Source organism: Grammomys surdaster, unplaced genomic scaffold, assembly GCF_004785775.1.
Source record: "Grammomys surdaster isolate TR1022 unplaced genomic scaffold, NIH_TR_1.0 1164, whole genome shotgun sequence".
NCBI classification, from domain to species: Eukaryota; Metazoa; Chordata; class Mammalia; order Rodentia; family Muridae; genus Grammomys; species Grammomys surdaster.
The window spans coordinates 4,293,613-4,304,040 of record NW_021605583.1 but is presented as its reverse complement, the minus strand read 5'-3'; the positions used below and the strand labels follow the sequence as shown (position 1 = coordinate 4,304,040).

General features: G+C 47.8%; 1 protein-coding gene across 1 annotated transcript; it reads right to left on the bottom strand.

Moving 5' to 3' along the window:
- Positions 1-2,963: 2,963 nt before the first annotated feature.
- On the bottom strand, positions 2,964-10,154 carry LOC114635026. The gene is made up of 9 exons (XM_028783642.1): positions 10,123-10,154; positions 8,957-9,045; positions 8,240-8,358; positions 7,625-7,865; positions 5,820-5,958; positions 4,722-4,872; positions 3,957-4,130; positions 3,109-3,247; positions 2,964-3,019 (listed from the first exon to the last, which is right to left on the bottom strand). The coding sequence occupies exons 1-9, from the start codon at positions 10,152-10,154 to the stop codon at positions 2,964-2,966; spliced, it is 1,140 nt and encodes a 379-aa protein (XP_028639475.1).
- Between the last annotated feature and the right edge of the window lie 274 nt (positions 10,155-10,428).

Here is a 10,428-nt window from a genome sequence, read left to right as displayed (position 1 = left end):
GGCCAATTTAGGCTCAAAAAAACAAGTCAGTGCTCTATCTCCAGGGAATAAATGAGGGCCCCTCCCCACCCTGGCCCCCATGGGAAGTTAGCACAGGCTTCTCACAATGGCTATGTTGTCCTTGGACTTCTGTTACTTCTGTAAGAAGATTATACCTATAAATCCCCACAGCCAGCAGCCTGGTACAGTGTTATTTAGGAGGGTCAAGGAGGAGGAAGAGAAGGAAGAGGAAGAGGAGGAGGAAGAAAGAAAAAGAAAATGATTATGTATATAATCAATATTTATGAGATGAAAATATTCTACAAGTTAGACTGGCCACTGGGGCCAGAGCTTCTGGTTTGTTCTCTACACCACTCTGGCTCATTTTGTCCTCTGAGAAGCCGAGGGGCTAGAGACGTAGCTCCGTTGCTAGAGTACCCTGTGTCCAATCCCCAGCACCATATAAACCAGATGTGGCTATACGCTCATCACTTGGGAGGTATAGGCAGGAGGCTCAGAAGTTCAAGGTTTTCTTGGACTTGGAGGTCAGCCTAGTGCTACGTGAAACCCTGTCTTTCAAAAAACAAAAGCCAAAAAACAGCCAAAACAGAGTATTAATGGAAAGTCTAATGGTAAATCTAGTTATTTAGTTCATACAAATTACTAGTGCTCCATATCTCAGTTTTCTGAGGTCCTTTAGTTTCTTAAGATATTAAGCTTAAAGCCAGGCAGTGGTGGTGCACGCCTTTAATCCCAGCACTTGGGAGGCAGAGGCAGGCAGATTTCTGAGTTTGAGGCTAGCCTGGTCTACAGAGTGAGTTCCAGGACAGCCAGGGCTATACAGAGAAACCCTGTCTCAAAAAACCAAAAAGAAAAAAAAAAGATGTTAAGCTTAGAAGAAAGAACACATTATGCTGTCTCTACAAATATCTTTAAGTGTAAAATTACCCTCCCCCTGCCCAAAAAAAGACCTTTAGGACCAGGAAGATGGTTCCGTGAAAAAGGGACTCGATGCCAAGTCAGATGACCAGAGTTCGATTCCCCCAGTTCCCCCAGGGAAAGAACTCCTGCAAGTTGTCCTCGGATGGACCTCCAACATGGCATGTACCCTACCTGCCCACACGCAACAAGGAAATAGAGGTATAATTTCAAAAATAGTTTTAAGAGGTGTTAAAATTCCTCCAAGGGACTCCAGGAGGGATCTTCAGGCCACCAGTCCAGCCACTTTTCTTGGACACAGGTGGAGGTGAGCACATTCAACTCCTAGTCTGTTGACACAGGCTTTCTGTACAGGGTTTTCTCAAGGTACAGAGTTCACGTTATAACTGCAGTTTTAAGAGCCTCACAGTTTCTCAGAGGTTATGTTTTCAAGCAGAGACTGAAGTGTAGGAAGAGAATAAAGATTCTATTCTGGGTGGGCTCTGCGCCTGTTGACCTTGATTAAGATGTATACTGTTTCTCTGCCTTAGGAGAATGCCAGAGACCACAGTCGGCCTTGCTTGCAGCTGGCTGACATTCCCTAGGCTGGTCACTAGAGGGCAGTATGACATGCTTTTTCTCAATTGAGACTAGCAGTGCCATGGTCTGCATAAACTTCAAAATCTTGGGTTTTAATCCCAGTACTTGCAAGGCAGAAGCAGGTGGATCTCTGTGAGTTTGAGGCCCGTCTAGTTTACATAGTGAGTTGCAGGAAAGCTGGGGCTGTGTATAGAGACCGTGTCTTAATGAAAATTAAAGGGGTGCCGGGGTTTGCACAGTTCCAAGGGTAAGGGGGCTAAATTCACTTCCTGTACCTTGACTTCACAACCACACCTAAAATCATAGTTTCAAGATAGTCACCTAGTAATTAGATTTTGATCAGAATCTTTCTTGGGTTTGGGGGACCTTTCTGTCTGTACCTAGAAGACATTTAAAAATTTTTCATTGTTATCCTATGATTGTGTTTGTGTGTGTGTGTGTGTGTGTGTGAATGCAGGTATGGCATGCCATGCATATATTTGGAGATTAGAGGACAATTTTGGGAGTCAGGTCTTTCCTTCCACCATGGATTACAGGGCTTAAACTCAGATCACCAGGCTTGTGTAGCCAAGTGCTTCCCCCCCCCAAGGCCCCTCCCCCCCACTGTTTTCTCCTTTTAATAAAATTAATACCCCTTTGTCCTCTACTTCATCTTGTACCTTCTCCTCTACGCTCAGGTTTCGGCTTAATTTTTTTTAATTTAATTTTGTTTTGTTTGAGACAGTTTTACTGTGTGGATTCCCAGGCTGGCCTCAGAATCACAGTAATCCTCCTGCCTCAGCCTCCCAAACACTGGAATTATAAGTGGGTACCACTACCACACCGATTTAAGCAATGAACCACCGAGCTGTACGTGCTAAAAGGGTTACGGTGTGTGGAGTTTTACATCTCGGTTTAAAAAGAGAAACAGCACAGGAGCAGCCTCTCAAGTGGCTCAAACAGAGTGTAACCCATGGGTAGGGCTGGCAAAGCCTGGGTGCTTTGCCACTGCCTCACTGATTACAAACATTACTGACCTCTCTTCTCAGGTCTTCTGGAACACAACTGTCCTTCTGGGACAATGGAACAGCATTCCTCCCCATAGAAACAACTCAGTCTTGTTCTGCTAGCATCCCAAGACATTGCACAAGTGGCAGCAGCTGTTCTGAAAGCTGAGTCTAGGATGAGGTAGTTATTTTAAAGACCTTGTGCTTCTTTGCTTGCCTCCCCCCCCCAACCCCCTCTCCAGGGTTTCATGTAGCCCAGGCTTTTTTCAAACTCCCTAAGCAGTACAGGGAATCCTCCTGCCTCCGCCTCCGCCTCCCAAGTGCTATAAGTACAGTTGTGTTCCGTCATGCCTGGGATTTCTGTCTGTGTGACAGAGTCTCACACTACAGCCCATGCTGGCCTAGAACTTACAGCAGGTCTGCCTCAGCGGAGCGGAGTGCTGGGATTGCAGGCTTCTGTTGTGATTTCCCAGAATTTATTCAGGCAGTCCTTTCGTCCAGATGTTCTTTTGGGGAGGCCAAATTCTGGAGCTGACCTGGGAAAGCAGGCAGAGATTAGAGGTCCAAGATGGAGCTGCGTCGCTAAGGTACTGTGTCTGGGGATGACTGGGTCTCACCCTCGTACCTGGTTGATTTTTCTTATTCATTTGAGAATGTGTTTGTTTCAGGTTTGATGCAGCTGTTTTGGGGCTCACAAACTTCACTCTTTCAGAAAACAGGGGCATGTATGTGACCTTCGCATTGACCTGATCCTCAAATGGCACCTGTGAACCCAGGGACAGAATCAGCTGATTAAGGACTAACTCCCCTCCTCTGCATCACAGTCTGAGCCCATTTGTTAGGTAAGGAACCTCAAGGACTTTATTCTGCCCCAGGTAAAAATGGGAGCTCTAGGGCTGGACAGATGCTCAGTGGTTAAGAACAGTTAACCACTGAGGACATGAGCTTGGGTCCCAACACCCACACTGAAGAGCTTACAAACCATCCAACTCCAGCTCCTGGGATCAGACATCTCTGGCCTCTGAGGTCACCTGCATTCAAATGTACATATTCCTACACAGGCACATAGACACACACACACACACACACACACACACACACACACACGTGTATAATAATAATAATAAAAGATTTAAAATGGGCTTTCTAGTGTTTAGTAAGCAGGGTTAGGAAATAGTCTTGTTCAAAATTGAGATATTAGCTGCTGGCAAGTGAGGTATTAGCTCAGTTGGTAAAGCCACCTCTACCTGGTAACGGTCTAGAGAGATGGTTCAGTGGTTAAGAGCACTGGCTGCCAGCTCACAAATGTCACTGCAGTTCCAGGTGATTTGAGGCCTCTTCTCCACAGGCTCCAGTACATAGTACACAGACACACATGCAGGCAAAACACCCATGCATATAAAATAAAATAATAATACAAAAAAATACTTATTTTTTTTTAAAGATTAACTTGAACTGCTTTGCAGTTCCTACCAGGAGCTTTTCATGGCTTCCAAAGCGCCCTTGGGGCTGGGCTCTCCAGTCTTGGAAGAATTGCTTGCTGGTCAGTTCGGATTGTAATCTGCCTTGGATGATCCCAGCTGTGTTGGGGGGACACCTGCTCTTCACTTTTTTTTCCAGGAACTTGAGAGGTGGCAGACAGGACATCTGAGAAAGAGTGACAGCTTTTAACTGCACTTGTCAGCTGGGCAGCATGGAGTGGTTGTGGACCAGAGAAAGCCAGAAATGTATTTCCGAGTTTCCCAGGGTAATCAAAATGGTGGCAGGCCCCATTGTTCTCTTTCCCCTGAAGGAGGAATTAGGACCCTACCCCTCCCAGACAGGGTATCTCTGTGTAGCTCTGGCTGTCCTGGTATTCGCTCTGTAGACCAGGCTGGTGTCAAACTCACAGAGATCTGCCTGCCAAATTCTAGGATTAAAGAGGTGTACTGTCACCACCTGGCTTAAAAAAAAAAAACAAACAAACAACCATAAAAAAACCCAAAACAAAAAACAAAACAAGCAAACAAAAAACCCCAATAACATCTTGTAGCTTAAGCAAGCCAATTTGTAGCCAAGAGTGACTTTGAATTTCTGACCCTCCTGCTTCCACCGTCCAAGTGCTGAGACACGCACCACCATGCCCAGTTTTTATAGTACTGAGAATCGAACCTAGGGCTTCAGGATTGCTAAGTAAACACTCTGCCAATGGAACCCCAGCCCTGGTTACCTCGTGACAGGGAAGCTTGAGCACTTTACCCTGGCCATTGTGGCTTCATTCAACTTGGCAGTTCTCTTTGTCCCCACAAAGGCTATCCCATGCTTTTTCTGGCCCATCTCCTGATGCGAATGGGTCGTGGACCAAACAGGTACCATTTCCCTCTCCCTCGACGCTTGCTGGGTGGATTGGCTGCATGGGGAACAAAAGATTCTATTGGTGATGGTCTCTCTCTCCCCCTGAGCCAACCCAGGCGACCTAAACAGAAGGGCCCGTGACATGGACTTGACTCCTTGCCTTCTGTTTGTGGGTCTGCCTAAATGAAACAATATGTTTTTAGGTACTTTCAAGTGAAAATTTCTTTCTTGCTTCTCTAGAAAGAAAAAAATTCAGTTTATTTTATGTTTCTTTTTTTCTTTTTTCTCAGTTATCATGCTGTGACTTAGCGGAGAGGTCATCTGCTGCTGTGGGATAGGGCCACAGGGAGAGTACTACCTCCCCCCACCTCCAGCAGGTAGTGAGAGAGAGGCTGCAGCTTGAGGCTGGGGGAAGTTGGGGAAAAGGGAGCTTGGAAGTTTGTTTGGAAGTTTGTAGTGTCTTTTGTCATTAGGCTCTTGACTAGGTCACTTTAAGACAGACATCATTTCTTCCATCTACTGCTGTGGGACATTTGCAAGGCACATGGTAGTGTCTCTGGGTTCAAGTTGGGCTTCCTAACTGAATAGGGATGAGGTAAAGGACCGTCTGGGGCCATAGAGGGCCATAGCAGGTCAAAGATATTCTGTTCTCCTGTGAGACAGGTAAGCCTGGGCTTTCCCAGCTTGCATGGGGGCGGGGGGCTTATGTCTTCCAAGAATGCACAGGGGACAGGGCTGACCTTGAATTTAGGATCCTACTCCCCCCTACCAGTTTGTCTTTGCTCAAATCTCAGGTGATGTCAGAGGTCAGGTTAAAGCTGAACTAGAGGGAAGTCTAAGATTTCTGCTCTACTACTTAATAGTTGTCAACAGTTGTTTCTCTGAGATGACAGAATGTCAGATAGCACCTGTGCCTTGGGAAATAGGCCCCTCCTTTCCCTACTTCCGCCCACATGGCCCTGCATCCCGGGCAAGGGTTTGGTCTCAGCTCCGCCTACTCACAGGACTCCCTGACTGCTCTTGTCTAGACCAGGGAAGAGGGCTTGACTCCACACTAGGGCTTGAGTGTCCTGGTCCTGGCTGTCATACTCCGAGTGCCTCGGCTGTCTTCTTGGTGTTGTTGTTCTGCCCTGGGTGTGACCTGGAAGTATTGTGTATGTAGCTGAGGATGGACTTGAACTTCTGATCTTCCTTCTTCTACTTTTCAAGCGTTGGGATTACAGGTGTGCATCACCATGCCTGCTTTATGCAATGCCGGGTCAGGCATGGCCCTGGTGGGGACAGAATGGCATGGTTCCTGCCCCTGGGACATGGCCAGTGGGCATGGGCCTCCATGATTGTTGATGGCTGCCGCAGGCATAAGGCTTATTTGTATAATAATGTACATATTTTACCTTCCTCCAGCCAGGACTGTCTTCCCTGTTAACATTAATGACTCCATGATAATCAGAGACAGCACGAGTCCAAAGGTGTGGCTAGTGTTAGCAAAATGGGAAACACTGGGACCTTCTGGACAGCCCTTAAGGCTGGGGTCAAAAATATAGAAGTTCTCAAAAATTAAAGATGCAATATAAATTATATGAGGGGCTTCATGAATCTAAAGAAACAGAAGCAGCTGCACTGTGAGCCAAACTTGTCAGAAAAAAAAAGATACTAAGGAGGGAAAGAGATTTAGAGAGTGGTGGTTACAGGAGATTCCACCCAGTAAAGTTTTTGTTTGTGCTTATACGGGCTGACAGATTCCTGAGTTTAAGGTCAGCCTGGGACAGAGCTAATTTAGGTCTAAGTGTTGAAGAAAAGGTAATTTCAGGATGAGGTCCCACCTAGTTCATGCTAGTCACTAATTGGTCCAACCCAACTAGTTCATGCTAGTCTGTACTTAACAGAGGCAGGCAGATCTCGGAATTCTTTTGCAAAGTTAAAAGAAAATGTGTGCTTGCTGTCTCCTAAGAAATAAGAGGCTGGGGTTACGAGATGCTGGTTCACAGGAGAGTCCAAAGGGAACCTGGTGTGAGTGACTGGATTGGTACGTACAATAAAAGGCTGGGCTTACTATCTGCAGGAGAGGAGCCATCGAGAGAGTGTTTTAGAATAGCAAGAGAGAGCTGCTTGGAGAACTGTCTGTAGCAGCAGAGGGAGAGAGAGAGACAGAGAGAGAGAGACAGAGACAGAGAGAGACAGAGAGAGACAGAGACACAGAGACACACACACAGAGAGAGAGAGAGAGATACTGTATGGAGATCTCCAGAGAAAGCAGGCTAGAGAGAAAGCAGGCTGGAAGGCTGTCTTGAGCAGAGAGCATGGGCCATTAGCTTCAACCTACAACTTGACTTCGGGTCATTTTTGCCACTCCCAGACACCCCTTCCCTCAGAAGCCCTTCCCAAACCAAGGCTGGTCTTTGGCAATGCAATAATGGGGCTCAAATCCAGGACTTAACATATGATAGACAATCAATCTGTCCACTAAGCTACATCCAAGCCTCAGTCAGCCCCTTCATTTTAAAAGCCTGGGCTGTGGGGCTGCCATCAGACCCAGTCAAGACACGAAGGAGGGAAGGCAAAGGAGGAACGGTAGACAGTCTGGCAGAGTGATCCTGGCTAACCTTGAGCCAGGCAATGCCTGAAGGAGTACTGAAGGGGAAGAACCAAGCGTTTGCTCTGTGCTGTGCTCTACTGGGTTGCTGTCCCCACCACTGGGATCTGACTGGGACAGAGTCCTACATAAACAAGGGGTCTGGGAACAAGGGCTCAGACTTCCCTTTATGCTCCATGCCATCTTCCACCCCACCCCCACCTGTAAGTCCTACCTGAATGGGAGCGCTTGTCCTCAGGACTTGTCACGTTCTCCGTCCACCCAGGTTTGAACCACTCTCTCTGGGGTTTGCTGAGTGGGGTCCATCCAGGCCTGTGGCCCTGGCTGTGTACACTGGAACTCTTGCTCCGTAATGGGGTCCCCTCGGGGAGCTGCAGCCGGTATTTCACGTCTGTTGGCGCTATTTCCTCCTCTTCCAGGTCCTCGTGGACAGCCCCGGGCTGCTGCTGCTTCTGCTGGGAGGTTTATTCGGTCAGAGGGGTCATTACTGGGTTAAGTAGGGGAAGTGAGAGTAGGGGTGTGTGTGTGTGTGTGTGTGTGTGTGTGTGTGTGTGTCTGTGTGTGTGTGTGTGTGTGTGGTGGGGAGGGAAGTCTCCTAAACACTTGCTGATGTCCCCTAGAAAGTTACTTGTCTGAGCTACAATGTCTTTACTTGCAAAATCAGTAGAATGTGTTCCTTTCAGGGTTCCCGAGGAGATCGGAACTAAGGGTTTAGCATCATGATTGGCATGAGTAAGGGCTTAATAGTCTCTTCAAATGTTTATGATCTTGCTGGACACTGCTGCATTGGTGGCACAGGTTGAGGCTTGATTGGAATCCTTAACTTTACCTGACCATTGGAGGCACTGTCCTCAAGCCCCATGGGGACAGCCAGGGACTCTCGCTGGATTGAATTGGATAAAGAGTCATCAAGCAGGTAGGATCTTCTGTCTTCAGGAGGGAGAATCTCTAGAGTAGAGAAAAGAACGGAGGACCATCTCAGCCTTCCTACCTATGGGCAGCTTTTTGCTGTCCACCACCCTCCAAGGGAAGAGGAAGAGAGAGAGAGAGAGAGAGGGAGGAAGGGAGGGAGGGAGAGAGGAAGGAAGGGACAATTGTCCAGATGGGTCCGGTTTTAATTTATTTGAGACTAGATCAGTCTTGAGAACTAGAGTGGAAGGGTTGGGGTGGAATGGAGCTGACTGTCTGCATTTAGGGCCACATGACAAAGGCAATCTTCCTTCCTTCCTTCCTTCCTTCCTTCCTTCCTTCCTTCCTTCTGCCTTTTTTTCTTTTGAGAGAGCCTTATGTAACTAAGGTTAGCCAAGAATTCCCCTCGTAGCCAGAGACAGCCTTGAGTGTCTGATCTTCCTGCCTCTACCTCCCAAGTGATGGGATTACAGGCCTGGTTTGTCTAGCAAATGTAACCCAGCACCTCATGCATGCTGGGAAATTGCTCTAAAAACTGAGTTACATCCCAAGTGCAAAACCAGGCAGACATTCCAGGATTGGTCTGGTTCTTTCTTTTGATCTTGAATGTTGTGACTGTTGAGAATGGGTGGCTTACGGTAGAGATGACTGACACTCGGCTCCTGGAGAGTCAAGCAAGACAACCTTTCAGTGACGCTGGAGTAGGCACGGTGTTGTCCATGTCTCCTAAGGGGTAGAGAAAGGAGAACATCAGGGTTTTGTTCCTTGCTGTCATCAAAGTTACAGATGTACAACCCAGGACATTGATGAGGCCACTGTAGCTCCACAGGGACAGGAAGGAAGGATGGGTCTGTGAGCTGATTTTTTTGTGGTCAGATATCAGACCCAAGTGGAAGGCCAAGTGTTTGAGGCTCAAGAGAGACTGGTAAAGAATGGACAGACAGCCTTTAGCTGTTAAAGAAAGGGGCATTTTTGATTGGTGTATGTCAAGTAGAGTGGGCAGATGGGATGAGAGTGAGAGAATCCTCAGATAGAACAACCTTAGGCTGTTAGGTGCCAGCGTGTGGGCAACTGCGGCTGTAGTGGGGACCTAGTCATGCGAGGCCTGTGGGAATAGGACAAATCCTGTGTCCTCTGCCAGCATTAGAGGGGGAAAGGAATTTTGGGGGCAGAGAAGGGTTGAAGAGGTGGCAGGCATATCAGGTTGGGAGATGGCCAACTCTGACAGCCACCCACAGTCACAGAGCATAGATAGAAGGCTGAGGAGAAGGCTGGGACCTACTGTATCTGCTCACTTTGGCCTCTGTTCTCCAGCTCTTGAGTGCTACACAGACATCAGCTCTGAGGTTAGTGTCTTAGGCTACCATGGAACATCTCTATATGTTAAGACCACTGTACTGGCTTCAGGGGAGGACCAGGAGACAGCTGTGTCCCCAACAATAGCCTGTTATGACCAGCATCTAGGGGAACGGGTGACTGCGGAAATAATTGCCGAGCCTTAACCCTGCTACTTGTCTTAGGTCTGTGATTTTCCACTGCACATGCGTGTGACTGACTATACAGTGAGGCATAGCTCACTATACATATGTACAGAACCATAGGCGTGTGTGTGTGAGTGTGTGTGTGTGTGAGTGTGTGTGTGCTCAGTGAAGTATGCATGCATGTGTGTGTGTATGGGACTGTCCTGTGTTTGTGTGTGTGTTTGTCTGTCTATCTGGGAGGGTGTACAGCATAGCCAAGCTCTGACCTCCTTAAATGTCTTTCCTGCCCTTACTTCCAGTCCTCCCAGCCCTGCACACCCACCAGGTTTCTTGAGTCAAATTGTTGAGCTGCATCCTGCCGGTTGCGTTGGTTTGCCGGTACCTGGCTGCTTTTCAGAACCTGCAATCACAAAACAGGACCCTGAGTCTAGAAGGTGACTTGCTCTTCATTCAGCCTTCGTTGTCCTTCACTAGCTCAAAGTGTCCCACCCTGGTGCGTGGACTCACAGTGTCGATTACACTACTCCTAGATCCAGAGTAGGAGAGGGGCTACAGCCATGAGTCCCCACACCAGTTCCAGAGCTGTAGCTGTTAAGTGCTACTCCCCCACATTTGGACACTTCCCACT

Coding starts and splice junctions, on each gene's coding strand:
- LOC114635026 (XM_028783642.1), bottom strand. CDS start 10,154: ATGCAGCTCAACAATTTGACTCAAGAAACCTG. Junction 9,046..10,122: donor AATTTGACTCAAGAAACCTG/GTGGGTGTGCAG, acceptor TCTACCCCTTAG/GAGACATGGACAACACCGTG. Junction 3,248..3,956: donor GAAGCCATGAAAAGCTCCTG/GTAGGAACTGCA, acceptor CTGGGTTCACAG/GTGCCATTTGAGGATCAGGT.